This window comes from Delphinapterus leucas, chromosome 3 (assembly GCF_059928025.1).
Source record: "Delphinapterus leucas isolate spDelLeu-1000000601 "Yukka" chromosome 3, BTC_Dleu_Yukka2, whole genome shotgun sequence".
Lineage (NCBI taxonomy): Eukaryota > Metazoa > Chordata > Mammalia > Artiodactyla > Monodontidae > Delphinapterus > Delphinapterus leucas.
The window spans coordinates 161,651,106-161,676,409 of record NC_143131.1 but is presented as its reverse complement, the minus strand read 5'-3'; the positions used below and the strand labels follow the sequence as shown (position 1 = coordinate 161,676,409).

Sequence of the window (25,304 nt, the reverse complement as noted above, 5' to 3'; positions counted from 1 at the left end):
TTTCTTTGTCGATGATCTGTCCATTGCTGAGAGTGAGGTATTGAATTGCCCTTTTATTATTATATTATTGTCTATTTCTCATTTCAGATCAGTTAGTATTTGCTTAATACATTTAGGTGCTCCTATGTTGGGTGCATATATATTTACAATTGTTATATATTCTTGATGTATTGAGCTCATTATCATTATATAAAGACCCTTTTGTCTCTTATTCCTGTTTTTGGCTTGAAGTCTATTTTGTATTATATATATATATATATATGGCTACCCACTTTCTTTTGAATTCCATTTGCATGGGATATCTTCTTCTAACCACTTTGAGCCTATGTGTGCCTTTGGAGCTAAAGTGTATAAAGCCTCTTGTGTACAGTATATAGTTGGGTCTTTTTTTCCATGCAGCCACTCTATGCCTTCTCACCTCCTTTCCATTTCTGCTTCTTTCAGAATTTCTTGCAAGGTAGATCCAGTGGTTGAGAACTCCCACAGCTTTTGTTTGTCTGGGAAAGTAGTTATTTCTCCTTCATATCTAAAGGACAACTTTACCAGATAAAGGATGTTTTTTAAAACATCTTTATTGGAGTATAATTCCTTTACAATGGTGTGTTAGTTTCTGCTTTATAACAAAGTGAATCAGCTATACATATACATATATCACCATATCTCCTCCTTCTTGCGTCTCCCTCCCACGCTACTTATCCCACCCTCTAGGTGGTCACAAAACACTGAGCTGATCTCCCTGTGCTATGTGGATATTTCCCACTAGCTATCTATTTTACATTTGATAGTATATATAGTATATATAAGTCCATGCCACTTTCTCACTTCGTCCCAGGTTACCCTTCCCCCTTCCCATGTCCTCAAGTCCATTCTCTACATCTGTGTCTTTACTCCTGTCCTGCCCCTAGGTTCTTCATAACCGTTTTTTGTTGTTGTTGTTTTTTAGATTCCATATATATGTGCTAGCATACGGTTTTTTTTTCTCTCTTTTTGAGTTCACTCTGTATGACAGACCCTAAGTCCATCCACCTCACTACAAATAATGCAATTTAGTTTCTTTTTATGGCTGAGTAATATTCCATTGTATGTATGCACCACATCTTCTTTATCCTTTCATCTGTCGATGGACACATAGGTTGTTCCATGACATGCCTATTGTAAATAGAGCTGCAGTGAACATTGTGGTACATGACTCTTTTTGAATTATCGTTTTCTCAGGGTATATGCCCAGTAGTGGGATTGCTGGGTTGTATGGTTGTTCTATTTTTAGATTTTTATGGAACCTCCATACTGTCTTCCATAGTGACTGTATCAGTTTACATTCCCACCAACAGTGCAAGAGGGTTCCCTTTCACCAGACCCTCTCCATCATTTATTGTTTGTAGATTTTTTGATGATGGCCATTCTGACTGGTGTGAGGTGATACCTCATTGTAGTTTTGATTTGCATCTCTGTAATGATTAGTGATGCTCCGTATCCTTTCATGTGTTTGTTGGCAAGCTGTATGTCTTCTTTGGAGAAATGTCTATTTAGGTTTTCGGCCCATTTTTGGATTGGGTTGTTTGTTTTTTTGAGATTGAGCTGCATGAGCTGCTTGTAAATTTTGGAGATAATCCTTTGCCAGGTGCTTCATTTGCAAATATTTTCTCCTCTTCAGAGGGTAGTCTTTTTGTCTTGTTTATGGTTTCCTTTGCTGTCCAAAAGCTTTTAAGTTTCATTAGGTCCCACTTGTTTATTTGTATTTCCATTTCTCTAGGAGGTGGGTCAAAAAGGATCTTGCTGTGATTTCTGTCATAGAGTGTTCTGCCTATGTTTTCCTCTAAGAGTTTTATAATGTTTGGCCTTATATTTAGGTCTTTAATCCATTTTGGGTTTATTTTTGTATATGGTGCTAGGGAGTGCTCTAATTTCATTCTTTTACATGTAGCTGTCCAGTTTTCCCAGTGCCACTTATTGAAGTGGCTGTCTTTTATCCATTGTATATTCTTGCCTCCTTTATCAAAGATAAGGTGACCATATGTGTGTGGGTTTATCTCTGGGCTTTCTATCCTGTTCCATTGATCTGTATTCCTGTTTTTGTGCCAGTACCATACTGTTTTGATTACTGTAGCTTTGTAGTATAATCTGAAGTCAGGGAGCTTGATTCCTCCTGCTCAGTTTTTCTTTCTCAAGATTGCTTTGGATATTCAGGGTCTCTTGTGATTTCATAAAAATTGTGAAATTTTTTGTTCTATTTTGTGAAACATGCCATTGGTAGTTTGAAAGGGATTGCATTGAATCTGTAGATTGCTTTGGGTAGTATAGTCGTTTTCACAGTGTTGATTCTTCCAATCCAACAACATGGTATATCTCTCCATCTGTTTGTATCATCTTTAATTCCTTTCATCAGTGTCTTGTAGTTTTCTGCATACAGGTCTTTTGTCTCCATAGCTAGGTTTATTCCTAGGTATTTTATTCTATTTGTTGCAATGGTAAATGGAGGTGTTAAGTTAATTTCTCTTTCTGATTTTTCATCATTAGTGTATAGGAATGCCAGAGATTTCTGTGCCTTAAGTTTGTACTTTGCTACTTTACCAAATTCATTGATTAGCTCTAGTAGTTTTCTGGTAGTGTCTTTAGGATTTTCTATGTATAGTATCATGTCATCTGCAAACAGTGACAGCTTTACTTCTTTTCCGATTTCGATTCCTTTTATTTCTTTTTCTTCTCTGATTGCTGTGGCTAAAACTTACAAAAATATGTTGAATAATAGTGGAGAGAGTGGGCAACCTTGTCTTTTTCCTGATTTTAGTGGAAATGCTTTCAGATTTTCACCATTAAGAATGATGTTGGCTCTGGGTTTATCAATATGACCTTTATTATGTTGAGGTTAGTTCCCTCTATGCCTACTTTCTGGAGGGGTTTTATCATAAATGTGTGTTGAATTTTGTCAAAAGCTTTTGCTGCATCTATTGAGATGATCATATGGTTTTTCTCCTTCAGTTTGTTAATATGGTGTATCACATTGATTGATTTGCATATATTGAAGAATACTTGCATTCGTGAGATAAACCCCACTTGATCATGATGTATGATCCTTTTAAATGTGCTGTTGGACTCTGCTAGTATTTTGTGGAGGATTTTTACATCTATGTTCATCAGTGATATTGGCCTGTAGTTTTCTTTCTTTGTGACATCTTTGTCTGGTTTTGGTATCAGGGTGATCGTGGCCTTGTAGATTGAGTTTGGGAGTGTTCCTCCCTCTGCTATATTTTGGAAGAGTTTGAGAAAGATAGATGTTAGCTTTTCTCTAAATGTTTGATAGAATTCGCCTGTGAAGCCATCGGGTCCTGGGCTTTTGTTTTTTGGAAGATTTTTAATCACAGTCTTAATTTCAGTGCTTGTGGTTGCTCTGTTTATATTTTCTTTTTCTTCCTGGTTCAGATTTGGAAGGTTGTGCTTTTCTAAGAATTTGTCCATTTCTTCCAGGTTGTCCATTTTATTGGCATAGAGTTGCTTGTAGTAATCTCTCATGATCCTTTGTATTTCTGCAGTGTCTGTTGCTACTTCTCCTTTTTCATTTCTAATTCTATTGGTTTGAGTCTTCTCCCTTTTTTCTTGATGAGTCTGGCTAATGGTTTATCAATTTTGTTTATCTTCTCAAAAAAACAGCTTTTAGTTTTATTGATCTTTGGTATTGTTTCCTTCATTTCTATTTCATTTTTTTCTGATCTGATCTTTATTATGATGTCTTTCCTTCTGCTAACTTTGGGGTTTCTTTTGCTCTTCTTTCTTTAATTGCTTTATGTGTAAGGTTAGGGTGTTTATTTGAGATGTTTCTTGTTTCTTGAGGTGGGATTGTATTGCTATATACTTCCCTCTTAGAACTGCTTTTGCTGCATCCCATATGATTTGGGACATTGCAATTTCATTGTCATATCTTTCTAGGTAGTTTTAAATTTACTCTTTGATTTCTTCAGTGATCTCTTGGTTATTAAGCAGTGTATTGTTTAGCCTCCATGTGTTTGTATTTTTACAGATATTTTCCTGTAATTGATATGTAGCCTCACAGCACTGTGGTTGGAAAAGATACTTGATACGATTTCAATTTTCTTAAATTTACCAAGGCTTGATTTGTGACCCAAGATATGGTCTGTCCTGGAGAATGTTCCATGAGCACTTGAGAAGAAATTGTATTCTCTTGTTTTGGGATGTAATGTCCTATAAATATCAATTAAGTCCATCTTGTTTAATGTATCATTTAAAGCTTGTTTTTCCTTATTTATTTTCATTTTGGATGATCTGTCCATTGGTGAAAGTGGGATGTTAAAGTCCTGTAGTATGATTGTATTACTCTCGATTTCCCCTTTTATGGCTGTTAGCATGTGCCTTAAGTACTGAGGTCCTCCTATGTTGGGCGCATAAATATTTACACAGTTATATCTTCTTCTTGGATTGATCCCTTGATCATTATGTAGTGTCCTTCTTTGTCTCTTGTAATAGTCTTTATTTTAAAGTCTATTTTGTCTGATATGAGAATAGCTACTCCAGCTTTCTTTTGGTTTCCATTTGCATGCAATATCTTTTTCTATCCCCTCACTTTCAGTCTGTATGTGTCCCTAGGTCTGAAGTGAATCTCTTGTAGACAGCATATATACGCGTCTCATTTTTGTATCCATTCAGCCAGTCTGTGTCTTTTTGTTGGAACATTTAATCCATTTACATTTAAGGTAATTATTGATATGTATGTTTCTATTCACATTTTCTTAATTTTGGGTTTGTTATTTTAGGTCTTTTCCTTCTCTTGTGTTTCCTGCCTAGAGTAGTCCCTTTAGCATTTGTTGTAAAGCTGGTTTGGTGGTGTTGAAATCTCTTAACTTTTTCTTGTCTGTAAATGTTTTAATTTCTCTGACGACTGAATGAGTTCCTTGCTGGTAGAGTAATCTTGGTTGTAGGTTTTTCCCTTTCATCACTTTAAACATGTCCTGCCACTCCCTTCTGGCTTGCAGAGTTTCTGCTGAAAGAGCAGCTGTTAACCTTTTGGGGATTCTCTTATATGTTATTTGTTGCTTTTCCCTTGCTGCTTTTAATATTTTTTTCATTGTATTTAATTTTTAATTGTTTAATTAATATGTGTCTTGGCGTGTTTCTCTTTGGATTTATCCTGTATGGGGCTCTCTGCACTTCCTGGACTTGATTAACTATTACCTTTCCCATATTAGGGAAGTTTTCAACTATAATCTCTGCAAATATTTTCTCAGTCCCTTTCTTTTTTTCTTCTTCTTCTGGGAACCCTATAATTCAAATGTTGGCACATTTAATGTTGTCCCAGAGGTCTCTGAGACTGTCCTCAATTCTTCTCATTCTTTTTTGTTTATTCTGCTCTGCAGTAGTTATTTCCACTATTTTATCTTCCAGGTCACTTATCCGTTCTTCTGCCTCAGTTTTTCTGCAATTGATTCCTTCTAGAGATTTAAAAATTTCATTTATTGTGTTTCGTCATTGTTTGTTTGCTCTTTAGGTCTTCTAGGTTGCTGTTAAACGTTTCTTGCATTTTCTCCATTCTATTTCCAAGATTTTGGATCACCTTTACTATCATTATTCTGAATTCTTTTTCAGGTAGAGTGCCTATTTCCTCTTCACTTGTTTGGTCTGGTGGGTTTTTACCTTGCTCCTTCATCTGCTGTGCATTTCTCTGTCTTCTCATTTTCCTTAACTTACTTGGTTTGGGGTGTCCTTTTCGCAGGCTGCAGGTTTGTAGTTCCTATTGTTTTTGGTGTCTACCCCCAGTGGTTAAGGTTGTTTCAGTGGGTTGTTTAGGCTTCCTGGTAGAGGCGACTGGTGCCTGTGTTTTGGAGGATGAGCCTGGATCTTGTCTTTCTGGTGGGCAGGACCGCATCCAGTGGTGTGTTTTGGGGTGTCTGTGACCTTATTATGATTTTATGCTGACTCTATGCCAATGGGTGGGTTTGTGTTCCTGTCTTGCTGGTTGTTTGGTATAGGGTGTCCAGCACTGTAGCTTGCTGGTCGTTGAGTGAAGCTGGGTCTTAGCATTGAGATGGAGATCTCTGGGAGAGGTTTCACCATTTGATATTATGTGGAGCTGGGAGGTCTTCTCTGGTGTACCAGTGTCCTGAACTTGGCTCTCCCACCTCAGAGGCACAGGCCTGACAGCTGGCCAGAGCACCAAGACCCTGTCAGCCACACGACTCAGAACAAAAGGGAGAAAAAAGAAAGAAAAATAAAATAAAGTTATCAAAATAAAAAATAATTATTAGAAGTAAAAAAAATAAAAGTAATAAAAAAAGAAAATAAAGAAGGAAAGAAGAGAGCAACCAAACCAAAGCATAAATCCACCAATGATAATGAGCACTAAAAACTGTACTAAGGAAGAAAAACAGAGAGAACCCTAGGACAAATGGTAAAAGCAAAGCTATACAGACAAAATCACACACAGAATCATACACCTACACACCCACAAAAAGAGAAAAAGGGAAAAAATATATATATCTTTGCTCCCAAAGTCTACCTCCTCAATTTGGGATGATTCGTTGTCTATTCAGGTATTCCACAGGTGCAGGGTACATCAAGTTGATTGTGGAGATTTAATCCGCTGCTCCTGAGGCTGCTGGGTGAAATTTCCCTTTCTTTTCTTTGTTCACACAGCTCCCGGGGTTCAGCTTTGGATATGGACCTACCTCTGCGTGTAGGTCGCCTGAGGGCATCTGTTCTTCGCTCAGACAGGACGGGGTTAAAGGAGCAGCTGATTCTGGGGCTCTGGCTCACTCAGGCCACGGGGAGGGAGGCGGATGCGGGGCCAGCCTGTGGTGGCAGAGGCCGGCGTGGCATTGCACCAGCCTGAGGTGTGCCCTGTGTTCTCCCGGGGAAGATGTCCCTGGATCCCGGGACCCTGGCAGTGACAGGCAGCACAGGCTCCCTGGAGGGTTGGTGTGGGTAGTGACCTGTACTTGCACACAGGCTTCTTGGTGTCAGCAGCAGCAGCCTTATCATCTCATGCCCATCTCTGTGGTCCGCACCGATAGCCGTGGCTTGCGCCCGTCTCTGGAGCTCCTTTATGCGACACTGTTAATCCCCTATCCTCATGCACCAGGAAACAAAGAGGCAAGGAAAAGTCTCTTACCTCTTCGGCAGCTCCAGAATTTTGCCTGGACTCCCTCCCGGCTAGCCGTGGCCCATTAGCCCCCTTCAGGCTGTGTTCACGCAGCCAACCCCAGTCCTCTCCCTGGGGTCTGACCTCTGAAGCCCGAGCCTCAGCTCCCAGCCCCTGACCGTCCAGGCAGGTGAGCAGACAAGCCTCTCGGGCTGGTGAGTGCAGATCAGCACCAATCCTCTATGTGGGAATCTCTCTGCTTTGCCCTCTGCACCACTGTTGCTGTGCTCTCCTCCATGGCTGCAGAGCTCCCCACCTCCGCCACCTGCAGTCTGCACCCGTGAAGGGGCTTCCTAGTGTGTGGAAACCTTTCCTCCTTCACAGCTCCCTCCCACTGGTGCAGGTCCCATCCCTATTCTTTTGTCTCTCTTTTTTCTTTTGCCCTACCCAGGTACGTGGGGAGTTTCTTGCCTTTGGGAGGTCTGAGGTCTTCTGCCAGTGTTCAGTAGGTGTTCTGTAGGAGCTGTTCCACATGTAGATGTATTTCTTTTTTTTTTTTTTTTTTTTTTTTTTTTGCGTTACGCGGGCCTCTCACTGTTGTGGCCTCTCCCATTGCGGAGCAGAGGCTCCGGACGCGCAGGCTCAGCAGCCATGGCTCACGGGCCCAGCTGCTCCGCGGCATGTGGGATCTTCCCGGACCGGGGCACGAACCCATGTCCCCTGCATCGGCAGGCGGACTCTCAACCACTGCGCCACCAGGGAAGCCCTGTAGATGTATTTCTGATGTATTTGTGGAGAGGAAGGTGATCTCCACGTCTTACTCTTCCACCATCTTGAAGCTCCTCCCATGTATCTCATTCATTTTTATGGCTGAGTAGTATTCCATTGTATATATATACCACTTATGCTTTATCCATTCATCTGTTGATGGACATTTAGGTTGTTTCCATATCCCAGAAATTGTAAATAATGCTACTATGAACATTGGGGTGCATGTATCTTTTAGAATTAGTGGTTTTGTTTTCTTTGAATATATACCCAGGTGTGGAATTCCTGGGTCATATGGTAGTTTTATTTTTAGTTTTTTTGAGGAAACTTCATACTATTTTCCATGGTGGCTGCTCCAATTTACATTCCGACCAACAGTGTATGAGGGTTCCCTTTTCTCCACGTCCTCATCAACATTTGTTATTTGTGTTCTTTTTGATGATAGCCATTCTGACAGGTGTGAGGTGATATCTCATTGTGGTTTTGATTTGCATTTCCCTGATGACTAGGAATGTTGAGCATCTTTTCAGGTGCCCGTTGGCCATCTGCATTTCCTCTTTGGAAAAATGTCCATTCACATCTTCTGCCCTTTTCTTAAAGCAGGTTTTTGTGTTTGTTTGTTTGTTTTTGATATTGGGTTGTATGAGCTGTTTATATATGTTGGGTATTAATCCCTTATTAGTCATATCATTTACAGATATTTTCTCCCATTCAAAAGTTGTCTTTTCATTTTGTCAGTGGTTTCCTTTGCTGTGCAAATCTTTCAAGTTTAATTAGTCCCATTTGTTTATTTTTGCTTTTATTTCCTTTTCTTTGGGAGATGCATTCAAAAAAATATTGTTGAGATTTATCTCAAAAAGTGTTCTGTCTCTATTTTCCTCTAGGAGTTTTATAGTATCAGGTCTTACAATTAGGTCTTTAATCAATTTTGAGTTTATTTTTGTATATGGTGTTAGAGAATGTTCTAATTTCATTATTTTGCATGTATCTGTCCAGTTTTCTTAGCACCATTTATTGAAGATTCTGTGTTTTCTCCATTGTATATTCTTGCTTCCTTTGTCATAGATTAATTGACCATAAGTGTGTGGGTTTATTTCGGGGATCTCTATCCTGTTCCACTGATCCATGTGTGTGGTGTGTGTGTGTGTGTGTGTGTGTGTGTGTGTGTGTGTGCCAGGACCATACTGTTTTGATTACTGTAGCTTTGTAGTACAGTCTGAAGTCAGGGAACATTGTTCCTCCAGCTCCGTTCTCCTATCTCAAGATTGCTTTGGATATTCAGAGTTTTTGTGTTTCCATATAAATTTAAAAATATTTTGTTCTAGTTTTGTAAAAAATGCCATTTGTATTTTGATAGAGATTGCATTGAACCTGTAGATTGCCTTGGGTAGTATGGTTATTTTAACAGTATTGATTCTTCCAATCCAAGAACATGCTATATCTTTCCATCTGTTTGTGTCATCTTCAGTTTCTTTCATCAGCATCTTACAGTTTTTGCCTCCCTAGGCAGGTTTGTTGCTAGGTATTTTATATATATTTTTTGATGTGAAGGTAAATGGGATTGTTTCCTTAATGTCTGTTTCTGACATTTTATTGTTCATGTATAGAAATGCAACAGATCTCCATATACTAATTTTGTATCCTGCAACTGTGCTGAACTCATTGATGGGTTCTAGTGGTGTCTTTAGGATTTTCTATGTATAGTAGCATGTCATCTGCAAACAGTGACAGTTTAACTTCTTTTCCAACTTGGATTCCTTTTATTTCTTTTTCTTCTCTGATCATTATGGCTAGGATTTCCAAAGCTATGTTGAATAAAAGTGGCAAGAGTGGAGTCTTTATTCCCATCCTGTGGGCATCCTTGTCTTGATTCTGATCTTAGAGGAAATGCTTTCAGCTTTTTACCGTAGAGTATAACGTTAGCTGTGTTTTTGTCATATATGGCCTTTATTATGTTGAGATAGGTTCCCTCTGTGCTCACTTCCTGGAAAGTTTTTATCATAAATCTGTGTTGAATTTTGTCAAAAGCTTTTTCTGCATCTATTGAGATGATTATATACTTTTTATGCTTCAGTTTGTCATTGATTGATTTCCAGATATTGAAGAATCCTTGCATCCCTGTGGTAAATCCCACTTGATCTTGGTGTATGATCCTTTCAATGTATTATTGGATTCAGCCTGCTGGTATTTTGTTGATTTTTTTGCATTTATGTTCATCAGTGATATGGGCCTGTAATTTTCTCTTTATTTATTTATTTGTGTGTGTATGTGATATCTTTGTATGGTTTTGGTATCAGAGTGATCCTGGCCTCATACAGTGAGTTTGGAAGTAATCCTTCCTTCGTAATTTGGAACTTGAGAAGGATAGGTGTTAACTCTTCTCTAAGTATTTGGTAGAATTCACCTGTGAAGCCATCTGGTCCTGGACTTTTGTTTGTGGGGATTTTTTAAATTACTGATTCAATTTCAGTAATGGTAACTAGCTTGTTCTTATTTTCTTCCATATATTATTGGAAGATTTAATAGTGTTAAAATGACCATACTATCCAAGGCAATCTACAGATTTAATTCAATCCTTCCCAGAATACCAATGGCATTTCCCACAAAGGTAGAATAATTTTAAAATTTGTATGGAAAAACAAAAGACCCTAAATAGTCAAAGCAATCCTGAGAAAAGGCAATCCTATCTTGGGGATTTGCTGGTCTGCTGGTGATTGGGCCATTTCTTGACAGGGTTGGCTTCAGGGCCTTGGAGGTCCTGGTGCTTGTATTGGCCACTGGTAGGTGGGGCTGGATCCTGGGCCCCCTAGTAGTTAGAGCCAGGTCCTGGGGCAGCTGGGGGCTCAGTTGGTCCTAAGGCATCTGGCCTGCTAATGTGTCCCTGCCTAGCTAGCTGCATGGCCTGAAGCATCCCAAGACTGGTTGTTGGGGCCATGTCCCAGGAATAATAAGCAAAAGGGAGAATCTAAAATGGTGCTTTGCAGCATTAGTGTCCTCGTGGTAGGATGAGCTCCCTAAAATGTCTACTGCAGCATCTATGTCCCCAGGGTGAGTCCCAATTGCCTCCTGCCTCTCTGGGAGATTCTCCATGATCAGCAAGTGAGTCTGATCCAGGCGCCTTTCAAATTACTGCTTCTGTCCTGGGTCTCAGAGCATGTGAGATATTGTGTGCACTCTTTATGACTGGAGTCTCTGTTTCCCACAGCCATTTCTTGCTCCAGAAATAAGCCAACTGGCTTTCAAAGCCAAACATTCTGAGTGCTCATCTCCCCAGTACAGGACCTCCAGGCTAGGGAGCCCAATGTGGGGCTCAAACTCCTCATTCCTCTGCAATTTTAATTGTCCTCCTGTGTTTGGGTCACCTATCCATGAGTATTGGTCCTGACTCTACTGTGTCTCTGCCCCTCCTACCCATTTCATTGTGGTTCCTTCTTTATATCTTTATAAAAGAAAGAAAATCTTTTCTGTTGGTCTTCAGGTCATTCACACTGTAGCTCCTTTGTAAATAGCTATAACTTTTGTATACCCATGGGAGCAAAGAAAAACTTTATTTTATTTTATCTTTATTTTATCCTCTTTCTTTCTTTCTTTCTATTTTTTCTCCCTTTTATTCTGAGCCGTGTGGAGGACAGGCTCTTGGTGCTCCAGCAAGGAGTCAGGGCTGTGCCACTGAGGTGGGAGAGCCAACTTCAGGACACTGGTCCACAAGAGACCTCCCAGCTCCACATAATATCAAACGGCGAAAATCTCCCAGAGATCTCCATCTCAACACTAAGACCCAGCTCCACTCAACGACCAGCAAGCTACAGTGCTGGACACCCTATGCCAAACAACTAGCAAGACAGGAACACAACCCCACCCATTAGCAGAGAGGCTGCCTAAAATCATAATAAGGCAACAGACACCCCAAAACACACCACCAGACGTGGACCTGCTCACCAGAAAGACAAGATCCAGCCTCATCCACCAGAACACAGGCACTAGTCCCCTCCACCAGGAAACCTACACAACCCACTGAACCAACCTTAGCCACTAGGGACAGACACCAAAAACAACAGGAACTATGAACCTGCAGCCTGCAAAAAGGAGACCCCAAACACAGTAAGATAAGCAAAATGAGAATACAGAAAAACACACAGCAGATGAAGGAGCAAGATAAAAACCCACCAGACCTAACAAATGCAGAGGAAATAGGCAGTCTACCTGAAAAAGAATTCAGAATAATGATAGTAAAGATGATCCAAAATCTTGGAAATAGAATAGAGAAAATGCAAGAAACATTTAACAAGGACCTAGAAGAACTAAAGAAGAAACAAGCAACGATGAACAACACAATAAATGAAATAAAAAATACTCTAGAAGGGATCAATAGCAGAATAACTGAGGCAGAAGAACGGATAATTGACCTGGAAGATAAAATAGTGGAAATAACGACTGCAGAGCAGAATAAAGAAAAAGGAATGAAAAGAACTGAGGACAGTCTCAGAGACCTCTGGGACAACATTAAACGCACCAACATTCGAATTATAGGGGTCCCAGAAGAAGAAGAGAAAAAGAAAGGGACTGAGAAAATATTTGAAGAGATTATAGTTGAAAACTTCTCTAATATGGGAAAGGAAATAGTTAATCAAGTCCAGGAAGCACAGAGAGTCCCATACAGGATAAATCCAAGGAGAGACATGCCAAGACACATATTAATCAAACTATCAAAAATTAAATACAAAGAAAACATATTAAAAGCAGCAAGGGAAAAACAACAAATGGCAAGAACTGATTTGTAAGCCATAGCTCAGGGACTAAGATGATTTGATCCTTTCTCTATCAACAGGTCTTTGCATAGTCCATACAATCATCATTAAAGAGACTTGTATTTTTATACCATAAAATACTCTGAGTCTTTGATCTCATTTGGCACATCATACTTCTCTTTTATTCAGTTGTTAACTTTCGCAAGTCTTAAGCATTCAGATATTGATTACTCTGCTTATCCACTCGGTAGATCAAGGAGTTTCATCCACGTATCCTCAAGATATTTCTGACTTGCAGTTAGTTCTCGTTTCCTACATTAGACTTGAGTTATACACACAACTTTTAATTCATTAGGCCACTGCACATTCTTGTTTAAATTGCATTTCCTTTTCTTCTTAATTGGCTTCATGGCCCTCTAAATAATTATAGTATTGAGATGCATTGGAATATTATCATTTTACTTATTTAAATGAGTTAATTGCATTCAAATTAACTATTTGATTGAGCTAAATAGTGAAAACATTCCATCCACTGGTTTATGCTCAGTTGCCTTGTAATTATGATCAAAATCTGTAATCTTGGCTATCTTTATTCTACTCTTTGCTCTGTTACAGTGTTACAGCTCAACTTTTGAATAAACTTAATTAAAGCTTTTGGAAATGCAAAGTGGTCTGCATCAGGAGGAGTTTATATATGGCCATTTTTGTATGTGGATGGATGCGTGCATGTTTTGGAAGATGAAGAAGTCAAGCATATAACATTTCTGGGTTTATGTCAAGATGTGCTTCTTTCAGGGGTTGAATGAGACCTATATGATTCTCAGGGATATAAAGTTCTATCTTTGATCCAATTTTCCAGCAATTTTCTGTGGAATTTTATCATCAGTTTCCTAATCTGGAAGTTCACAGATTTAGGGTAGAAACTTAATATTGTAAGGATGTTTCAAAGAAGGCAAGTACAAGTGATGCCAATTAAAAATAGAAAAAAAACAACCCTGAGAAATTCCACCAGGATTCTAAAGCAATTCTAAAGAAGATACCAAAAGTACATAAAATGGTATATGACACATAGGAGACCCTCATTACATATTTGTTTAGTGAATGAATAACTTGAAAAGTCAGAACTCTTGACATAGGAGTCTAACTTATTTAGGCTGAATTAAAGTTAGTGATTAGAGGTGGGTGTACCTTCTTCTTTTAAGTTGACATCAGTGTCATCAACTCAGCACCTTCCTTAGGGCCCCCACCACTTCTTTGTTCCTAAGACCATAAATCAGAGGATTTAGCAAAGGTGTGAGAATAGGGCCAAGTACAAGGAGGACCTGGTCCAGCTTAGGATTACGATAGGAACTAGGCCTCATGTAGACCACCATGGCAGGGCCATAATAGAGGCACACTACAGTCAAGTGGGAAGAGCAAGTGGCTAAGGCTTTGTCCCTTCCCTCCGGGGATTTCATGTGGAGGATGGCAAGGAAGATGAGAGCATAAGAGAACATGATAAGGGACAAGGGGATAAGGAGCACCACAATGCTTGTCACTATCACAGCCTTCTCATAGGCAGAGACGTCTTCACAGGCCAATTTTAGAATGGCCATGACCTCACAGAGGAAATGGGAAATCTCTCTGGAACCACAGATGGGGAAATGCATGGTGTAGGCCGTGTGTGTGAGTGATGTAAGGGCGCCCCCAGCCCAGGAGGTGGCAGCCATCTGCAGACAGACCTTCTGGCTCATGATGAGGGCGTATCTCAGAGGGTTACAGATGGCCACATACCGGTCATAGGACATGAGGGTGATGAGGATGCACTCAGCAATTCCTAGAGTCAGGAAGAAGAAGATCTGAGTCCCACAGGCCACTCGTGATATGTTTCTCCTCCCGGAGAAGAAATTGGTTGCCATCTTGGGTACTGTGCTAGAGATTAACATCATGTCCATGAGAGCCAGTTGGCTGAGCAGGAAGTACATGGGCATGTGGAGGTGAGAATCCACGCAGATCAGGAGAATTAGGACAAAGTTCAAAGTCAGAGACACAGTGTAAATCACAAGCATAGCACCAATAAAAAATCTGATATGTTTCATATCCAGGAAAAGGCCTAGGAGGATGAAATCAGCTCCTGGGGTTTATTTCTTTTATCCATGCCTATGCTTTGTTGTAAACAATTAAATAACAGAAGGAAAACATAACAAGATATTATGAAGTGCTACAAACAATGGATTTAATCCTTCAAACCCCTTTCCTCACTCATCTTTAACCAGGATCCATTAGATAGTGCAAACATGTTAAAGAGGCATTTGCAATTTTCATAGGCTTTAACCTGATTTCTGTCTCCCTACACTCTTATTCTCAGGAAAGAGTCACTGGTCACAGAAATTACTGCACACTGCTATAGCCAAGTGGCCCAAGTCCTGGAGAAGGGGGAGGGGTCACAAAGATGGTGGTACATCAGGGGAAGCCCTTCAAAGATAAGTTCTCCTGCAACCTTTTCTCCCTCAAATTTTGATTTCCAGGTTCAAATAGAACTTATTTTAACCTAACACCTCAGATGATTATGATGTTCCCAATCACAAGGACTGTGTTTGGAAAGAAGTTTAATTATCTCCATCAAGAGACTAAGAGAGAAAATCAGTTGTCTCACATTATATTGTTATTTCACGTCAGAGAAAGAACTTGTTCAACTTGTACATTGCCTTCCTCACTGATTATTTTTGTGTTAATAGTTTATTATATTTTATGTCTTGCTGTTTTCTACTAATTTAAATTGTAACATTCTATTCAACAAGGCTTTAAAATATTTCATAACAGAGAAATAAGTATTATTTCTTTAAATTCAAGTTCTTTGGGTTTAAACATCATCCGTGTTGTTTTCATGTTATTTAATTTTTTTATTAGTTGATATTGGAATATAGTTGCTTTACAGTGTTGTGTTAGTTTCTGCTGTACAGCAAAGTGAATCAGTTATATGTATACAGTATCCACTCTTTTTTAGATTCACTTCCCATCTAGGTCACCACAGAGCACTGAGTAGAGCTCCCTGTGCTGTACAGTAGGTTCTCATTAGTTATCTGTTTTATATATAGTAGTGTATATATGTACATCCATGGTTTAGCTTACGAATTCCACTAACTACAGACTATGCAAAACTGTGCATAAACTTCTCCTTGAGCTGAGTAAAAGGTATTTCAAATGAACATATCTTAAAAATAACTCTAGATTTCTTCATCCCAACCTTTCCTTTTTCTAGTCTTTTCATTTTATTTTATTTTATTTTATTTTTGCGGTACGCGGGCCTCTCACCGCTGTGGCCTCTCCCGTTGCGGAGCACAGGCTCCAGACGCGCAGGCTCAGCGGCCATGGCTCATGGGCCCAGCCCCTCCGCGGCATGTGGGATCTTCCCGGACCGAGGCACGAACCCGTGTCCCCTGCATCGGCAGGTGGACTCTCAACCACTGCACCACCAGGGAAGCCCTAGTCTTTTCATTTTAGTCAAATTCAGGACCATTCATCCATTGCACAGGACCAGTTCCTAGGGGTTATCTTTGATTCTTTTTTCCTCATTTCCCCCTCTCTATCCAGCACATTCATGTGTTCTGCTGGTGTACATTGAAAAATATGACCATAATGTGTCATTTATGTCATTGTCACACTATATCAAGCCACTGACACCCTGGCCTGACTCTGTGCCAAAAATAGTATTTGTTCTTAGAATCTCATTTTATTTATTTATTTATGTTATGGAGGTATGGACTTTTCAGTGATTGAAGTGATCTTGGGATCACCCAGTCTGCCTTTATTCTTTTATGCATGAAGAGAGTGAGGCTCATAGAGACTCAGAGATCTGTTTCAAGTTACCCAAAATGGTGGTCTAGAAGGCACAGTATCCAGCACACAGCTTTTAATCGTTTTCTAGACCTCTTTCAACATAGTCATTTTAGTTATTCACATCTGCATCCATGATGATAAATGCTCTAAACGGACATACAGTGGCAGTCTCATGTAGAGAGACTATAAATGGAAGGGTACACAAGACTGCATATGACAAAAACATGGATCACCCAGAATATAGATTATGTAACTATACTCTCTGTATTACCGATTCATGGTATTCGCAATGTCTGAACTGATATACTTTCAAGTAATTTATTTACAAAGTTTGATGCATGGCAAATTTCTGAAATTATTCTTGTGTGTTTTTTAAAAGGGCCAATTCAGCTATACAGGGTTGAATGAGAAAAAAGATCCTGTAATTTTACATATCATTTTATTATTTCAGGATATGCCCAGAATTGGTGTGTTAAGCATTTTTATAATCATTCATTTTTTACCTTTCATTAAACGTTAGTCTACAGAGCAGTGGGACGGGTGAAGAGCTTCTGCAGGGTCAATGCCTGTGAGCACACCATCTTGAGAGAGAGTGCTCTTTGGTCAAAGCTATAGCTAGTCATAATGATACTGATTCCCACTGTCACCAACGCCTTTCTTTGACATAGGACACTTATGTTGCTGTAATGTGAGTACAGACCCTTACTTTCTACCTCAGAAAACATTGACATGAAGAACAGTCAAAGCCTTGAATATGTTGTTTGATTTTAAGGCACCAGGGAGTATATACTCTGATTGTCTCACTGGCTGATACATATATGCTTGACCTTTGTAAAATAGGTCAAGTTTATCATGCCACACTTCCCCCAAAACAGTGTCTCTTAACTTGGTGCCTGGTGCCCTCTGACATTCTGGCACCATTCTCCCTATGACACTTTGTTTGTGGTGGGGCTTTCTAAACACCTCTCCCCAACCTCTGCTGAGATGGATCTGCTTTTTGATCTGAAATACTCAAAGACATAAATGTGGTGCTACTTCTGCTGTGGTCAAAGCTGACTCTTGGGCAAGGCATTTGGGGCAGAACATGACATTTCTCCAATCACAGTGCAATCACCGTCTTAGCCCTCCCCACCTTTCATTCTTTAATGCCTAGTTGCTCCTTTAATCTTTGGTCCATCACCTACTTGCTCACCTACTTACTACTTTCCCCACCAGTAAAGTCTCCCACACACACTGGTATTTACCTTTCTCTTCGTCACTACTCCACACTCATGTTCCATAATGCTGCCTTCTCAGATTATCACCAACCACATTCCCTGTCTGTAAGATTACAGAAGAGTGCTTTATCTTTGATATTTGCTCTCATTACTGTTCCTCATACTCTTTCTTCCTGGGTTGCCCTGCCTCAGAATGAAAAAAAAAAAATCTCATTTTCATTTATCTCCTGGTGGCTCAAAGTAAGAGAGTAGAATGTAGGAAAAGTCAAAGAATTAGTTCAGGGCTTCCCTGGTGGCGCAGTGGTTGAGAGTCCGCCTGCCGATGCAGGGGACACGGGTTTGTGCCCCGGTCCGGGAGGATCCCACGTGCTGCGGAGCAGCTGGGCACGTGAGCCATGGCCGCTGAGCCTGTGCGTCCGGAGCCTGTGCTCCGCAGCGGGAGAGGCCACAACAGTGAGAAGCCCGCATACCGCAAAAAAAAAAAAAAAAAAAAGAATTAGTTCAGTTTCTTTTACTTAGATGCAACTGCCTCTCCTTACAGGTGTGAAATCTTAACAGAGGAATCTATAATTTCCCTTTCTTTCTTGGAGAATTCTGCCTGTTTGATTTTGTTGAGTGATCAACAAAACATCACTGCTCTGGGAAAAAATGTAAAAACAGATCAATCTCTACCCAATTAATTGCTATGATCATGAGGAATAAGGAATTTATTACCCCTCATCTGGTTTCATGATAGTCATCAAAGCAATCCACTGTGGTCTCCTTCTGATCCTTTCTGTTCTCCTTTACAAAACTAGGTTTATGACCGATTGACAAAAAAATTCTCCTGGTGCATTGTAATTATCTTTATATTGAAGACTTTGCTTTGAAGAAAATATTTCCTCACTTCTCACTCACCTCTGTCCTTTAGTTGAGTCCTTTCAACTGTCTATTATCTCTTCTGGATCATGTTCATTTTCCAAATATTGAACATTCAGGTAAACAGGAATAAAAACTTCATGATGTCTGTTGCTCTACAAAATAAAGAAACTGTAGGATTGGTGGTATTTTTCTCAGGCACCTGTTTCTTCTTCAAAGTATGGTGTTTGCTTTGTCTCAGGGAGCAAAATATATCATTTAATTCTGTTTACCCTTAAGGAATTGAGGGACAAGAATCATTAAGTAGCCACTCAGTGATAAAATATTTGCTCCAATTCAAGGTTTCTTAAATGCATTAACCGAAGTACTGGAAGGCAGAGTTCTTATTTGACATACATATTTCTGGGTCTCACCCTGCACCTACTGAGTGAGAATTTCTGGGAGTGGGGTCCTAGTAGAAGTACTTTAAATAAACACCAAAATGCTCATACTGTAGATTAACTTTTGAAACTCAAGGACATAATTTTTTCTGTCCTGTTTAATCTCCAGTCTCTAGAACAAATGTTATATTTTATGAGTGATTTAGTTGACCTCTAAATGAGAACCAAAGGCTGATCTCCTTTGAAATTACATTTAAAAGTTTACCTGTGTAGCTTTCCATTTACCAAGGGTTTTTTCTATAAGTTCATGCCATTCTCATGGCAGCCCTGTGAGGAATGCCATTCCAATTTTAAATATGAGGAAAAGTAGGTACAACAATGGTGACTCATTCCAGGCTACAACAAGGTAAAAGACATGCTGCTACTGAATTGTAATAAATACAATTAGTGGATCATTTATAGATTCTTAAATTTCTTAGAGAAACTCCACTCTCTTTTCTTTTAAATTTGGAGTAAATAACCATAATCTTTCTTCAAACTATCCTTTGTGGTCTCTTGGGGGAAGCCATTTCAAATTTCTGTAATTCTTAATTCTATACTCATATCTGTTTTCTCCCTACATCGCTATCGCTACATACTTAACTATGTTTACTACTAGTTTTATTTTTTTTTAAACACAGACAGTGGCCTGAATTATAGGTGCTTTCAGCCCTTTGTCCCATCATCCCAAGTATTCTAGCTTCTCAGCATTAAGAGGGAAGTGAGAGAGCCTATATTCATTGCTGTCACCACCTAGAAAGCAAAGAGGAAGTATCATTAAACCTGATATTCAAGCAGACAGGTGTTCAGGCTTTCCTGTTACCAACTGGAGAATGCTTTTGCTTGATGGTGAAGAAATCATCCCATATGAAAATTCCAGGAGTGAAAGACTCTTTAGTGGAGAGGAGAGATGCAAGCCAGCTTCTCAAGTTCAGGTCTGCCAATATCAATTCATACCCTCTTGTGACCATTTGCCTTGTGTGACCCATGGGGCTTTATCTCCCTAGGTATTTACTGCCTATAATTAGTTCAGAAGGACTTGAGCCCAGTGGGAATTGTTTCTTACAGTTATAGTTAATTGTCAAACTTTAAAAGTCAAAAATAAACCAATAATCATACACAACTTGTCTGGATCCCAATGCTCTAATTCACTTTAAGTCATACCACGTTGTGAGGCATGTTCAGCTCTCTATGTCCCCAGAGCTGAGCATCCTTGTAATGTGAAGGGTATGGCATTTATATCTGAAATAAGGACCTTCTTGACTGGGGCAATGCTCAGTCAAGAACCCACTCTATCTCTCCAGGATGGGTGGGCCAGTGTTCATTGTTATAAATAAATAAAAGGTTCAGAGTGTTTGGTGAGTGAAGCTTACATTTAGATTTATTTTACATAATTGAGGAAATGTGGGCCGTACATCAGTTTTCTGGAGGAAATATTCTCTTAGGCTTTAATTAACAAGTCCTTGGAGAATTAGAACTGAATGCTGTAAAACAATCTCTAAAGAGAATTAGCCACTCTTAGAAGCACTCTCTTTCCTCAGTCTCCCTTGAATCACATTTCTCAGGTTTTATGGGTCTTGAATTTTGGTACAATTCAGAATTCACCTTATTGTCATTTACATTATTCAGTCAACCTTTGATGGGCTCCTTTGGTAAGTTAATTCTATCAGTTAGAGGCAAGGTCAACTATGGCTTTGAAAACTTACCCATTTGATCATACTATAAGCTAATTAACTTTATTCTGTAGAATATCAATGCACATAATATATGCCATATATGCCTGACCCAACTGTCAACCTATTAAATGTGAGCTAATGTTTCAAGGGTCTGATGGCAGACAACCCAACACAACACTGAAATGTCTATTTTAAAATCATCACTCATACCTTCCTAATGACAGAATAATTTTCTGTACTAGATTTCCCTTGCTTTCATTTCAAATAACTACATTAATAATTCAAAATAAACAAATATACAAAGGATAATTTGAAAGATTAACATATGGTATCGGTGGAAGAAAGAGTTGTGGCAAAAAGATCAACTGAATCCTCCAAGAATGAATAATAGGGGGAGAGGAATTTAGAGAAATATATTCTCATGAATGCAACATATAAACTTTTTTTTTTCAATCTACCTTGGTGTAATATTATGAGAAACTATTTAAGGAGACAGATGTTATTGAGACTTAGAAGGGTCAAATTCATGCTGCGTTTATACTGTCTTGCCTTTACACTTGAGCAAGAGAAAGCCCTGTCCTGTGGCCCATAAAAGGACTTCACTTACCATAATAATTAAACACAAATGCTGTTTTTTCTAGTCTGATGAGAAAGTTGTTAAAAACTTGGCACTAGGTTGAACAAACAGAAATTACTGGATAGGGATTTAGAAGCAGAGTTTTCCTCTTTTAGGCTGTCTATTTTGAGAGAACTGTTAACTTTTTGTATTAAACAGATTGTGTATTAAATAGACTGCTTCAATGGAATCTTCAACTTGATGTGGGCCATACCCCTGATTATAGGAAACACATTCTCTGTTCTCTGCCATTAGCAATATGGTGGTGTAATTAATTAATTAATTAATACGCAAAATATTAATTCATTCACTCATTCATTAAAGGAAAATTTGTTATGTGTCTACTTTGTATCAAGCCTGGTGCTACAAAATTGATATAAAGCAATAAAAGGCTCAGAATGTTAATATTCAAGAATATGAAATGAATCTAGACTAGGGATAAAGGGAGATATATTCATAATTATAATAAAACATAATACTCTAGTGATGTAGCCAGAAACCCACAGTGTCTTCTATGAAAATCCAAAGAATGCTCTGCAAAATTAGCTAAGCTATAATTGAGGTGAGATGTAATCTAGGTAAATTTTCCACAGGAAGATCCCAGGTTGTCTTTTCTGGTGGTTGAAGGATGGGTAAATATACTAGGTGAAGCAGGGGAGAGTTAAGGACAATAGGGACCAAGAGAATATCATGTCAGGTGCCATGTAGGTGTCTCTACCCTCCCTAGAAATCTAATTAGTGAATGAAAGGAGTGGGTGTTAAAACAATAGAGAACTTATCAAAATTTAGGCTTCAACCTTGTATCAGCTAGGGTCCCAGCATGAAAGGATGGCAAACTCAAGTTAAAATAATTCAAGATGGTGTTAGTACAATAAATGCTTACAAATGTGGAATGATGAAGGCAGGCTATAGAAAAACTAGAATGGATAGTGCAGTACATCAAAGGGCAAAGAGAAGAAAAGACTGCTGGAATCAGAAGGTGAGAGTCAAGTTGAAAGGATGTCTCAAAATGAGCAGTGGTCTCTGAGGTGAGAGAGGTTGAAGTGTAGAGGTCTTGATTGAAATCAAAGTTAAGTTTTTATCATCTTTAAATAGACTATTATCACTATAGTATGTTTTAGGTAAGCCTTATGGTAACCACAAAGGAAAGCCTAGTAGATCCACAAAAGATTAAGAGAAGGAAAAAAAAAAAAATTACCATTGCAAAAATGTCAACAAATCACAGAGGAGAACAGCAAAAAGGGAAGAAAAGGAACTATGAAACAGTCAGAAATAATTAACAAAATGCTAATAGTAAGTTCTTCCCAATCAATAATTACTTTAAATAAAATAAATTAAAATTTCCAATCAAAAGACACAGAATGACTGAATAGATTAAAGAAGAAAACAGGAACCAACGATATGCTGCCTAAAAGAGATTCACTTTATTAAGGTCACACATAAACTACAAGTGAAGGAATGGGAAAAGATATTCCATAAAATGATTAAAAAAAGAGAGCAGGGGTGACCCTACTTAGAGCAGATAAAATAGACTTTCATTAAAAATTTGTCACTAGAGACAAAGAAGGTTACTATATACTGATGAAGGGGTCAATTCATTGAGCAAATATAATGATAGTAAATATATATGCATCCAACACTGGAGCACATAAATATATAAAGTGAATATTATTTATATATTGTAGCAATATTTTTTGGATCTGCCTCCTAAGGCAAAAGAAATAAAAGCAAAAATAAACAAATGGGACCTAGTTAAATGAAAAAGCTTTTGTCTTTTGGTTTTTATTTATTTCTTTATTTGGCTGCACTGGGTCTTAGTTGCAGCACGCAGGACCTTTGTTGTGGTGTGTGGGATCTTTAGTTGCAGCATGAGGAAACTCAGTTGTGGCATGCAGGATCTAGTTCCCTGAACAGCACTCAAACCTGGGCCCCCTGCACTGGGAGCATGGAGTCTTAACCACTGGACCATCAGGGAAGCCCCTTAAAAGATTTTGGATGCAAAGGAAACCACTGACAAAACGAAAAGACAACCTACTGAATGGGAGAAAATACTTGCAAATGATATGATTGATAAGGGTATATACAAACAGCTGATAGGACAACATCAAAATAACAAACAACCCTATTAAAAAATGGGCAGAAGACCTGAATAGACATTTTTCCAAAGAGGACATGCAGGTGGCCAACAGGCACATGAAAAGATGCTCAACATTGCTAATCTCATCAGGGAAATGCAAATCAAAACCACTATGAGAGAGGTTGGGTCAAGTTGGCAGAATAGGAGGAACTGGGGTTCACTTTTCCTTACAGGTATATCAAGAATACATCTACCAGTGGAACAATTCACACAGAGCACCTGCTAAACACTAGCAGAGGAACTATGACACCTAAAAGGACAAGAAAATGTCCCCGCATAAACAGGTAAGATGAAGGAGAGAAAGGGAAGAAAAAGAAAAGAGGAAACAAGATGGGACCCACACCCTTGGTGCGAGGTGGGGGGTGTGCTGAAGGAAAGGAGAGGTTATGGCATCCAGGAAGGCCCCCTCACTGGTGGCGAAATATGCTGAAATAGAGGAGGCCTTTGGGGGCTATCGGAAGAAAGTGCAGTGGCTGGGCAGTGGTCAGGACAGAGTGAGACTTGCACTGACAGTCTGTGCCACAGCCCTGTGCACCCCAGCCTGAGATGGATATCCACCAATGCTGGCAGGGGCTGTTTGCTGAAGTGTGGAGTTAAGAGAGTGGACCTGGGGAGAGGACTGCTGTTGGCTGCATGGAGACAGCCTGAAGGGATGGGAGTAAGGAGCTCAGCTGTGCAGAAACAGCCTGAGGGGATGGGAGCAAGGAGCTCTGCAGGTGGGAATGCTCCTGGAGGAAGTGCAGACTGCCTTGGAAGCGAGGTGCCATTGCTGAGTGGCGAGCAAGGGGTAGGGCCGCTATTACAACCTATCTTCCCACATGCCAGTCCCTATCTCTGTGGGCACTGGGAAGGACTCCCAACAGAGCAAGTGCATGCGCCCCAGTCATTGCCGCCTTGCCCCCCTCATGCCTGAATGAGTGCATGTGCCCCAGTCTGTTTCAGCTTCCTACTGGCTCCTGCCTCCAGGGGAACTACAGGGGGCTCCCATCAGAGTGAGTGTGCACGTCCCAGTCATGGCCAGCTTATCCCTCTCTTGCCTGAGCAAGCACACATGCCCCAATTTGTCACTTCCTCTTGCCCCCCCCACCTAACTGAGCAAGCATGTGCCAGTCAGCCACTGCTTTTGCCCGCTCTCGCCTGGGCAGGGAACAGACACCTGAGGCGGGGCCCACATGCAGAGGTGGGGCCAAAACCAATGCTGAGATCCAGGGGCTGTGGAGCTAAGGAAGAGGAATAGAAATCTCTCCTTGCAGCTGCACAAACTATGGATTAAATCTCTGCAATCAGCTTGGTAAACCCCGTGTCTGTGGAATATCTGAATGGACAACAGCGCTCCCACAACTGAGACCAGTCAAGCTTTAGCAGCTATGGACTTTGAGGGCAAGTACATGCAGGAGTTGGGACAAGTCAGAGTATGACCTGCCCTGACAGTGCCCAGAGCAGGTCCAGAGACCTACCTAGAGGTATTGGTGGGACTCCTGGGGAGGCGGGGTTGGCTGTGGCTCATGGTGGGGGCAAGGACACTGACAGTGGAGGCGCCAGTGAAATATTTTGGTTTTGTTGTTTCATTCTGTTGTTGTTGTTTTATTTTTTAATTATTTATTATTTCTTTTTAAAAATTTAATATATTTTTATCTTTCTAGTTTTATTTTACTGTTTTGTGGGGCTTTTTTCGGCTTTGTTTTTTTTGTTGTTGTTTATTCTCATTTCTGTTTTTTGTTTTGTTTTTATCTTTTTATTCTTTTTTTGATCGTTTATGTGTGTTTCTTTTATATTTGTTTTTTTTTAGCTTGCTTTCTGTTTTTGTTTTGTTTTTGTTAGTTCTGTCTTGTTTTCATTTTTGGATTCTTCTGTTTGTTTGGGTTTTTTTGAATTTTATTTTATTTTACATTTTTTATACAGCAGGTTCCTATTAGTTATCTATTTTATACATATTAGTGTATATATGTCAATCCCAAT

The 25,304-nt window shown here is 39.5% G+C and overlaps 1 protein-coding gene across 1 annotated transcript in view; it reads right to left on the bottom strand.

Annotated features, from left to right (window-relative positions):
- Nucleotides 1-12,413: 12,413 nt before the first annotated feature.
- The window catches only part of LOC111169278 (olfactory receptor 2V1-like), a 37,987-nt gene continuing 25,096 nt past the window's right edge, over nucleotides 12,414-25,304 (bottom strand). Inside the window, exon 1 of the mRNA XM_089909867.1 lies at nucleotides 12,414-25,304. This exon is cut by the window's right edge and continues 25,096 nt beyond it. Within this exon, the coding sequence (XP_089765993.1) occupies nucleotides 13,821-14,681 (861 nt within the window). The 5' untranslated portion in view covers nucleotides 14,682-25,304 and the 3' untranslated portion in view covers nucleotides 12,414-13,820.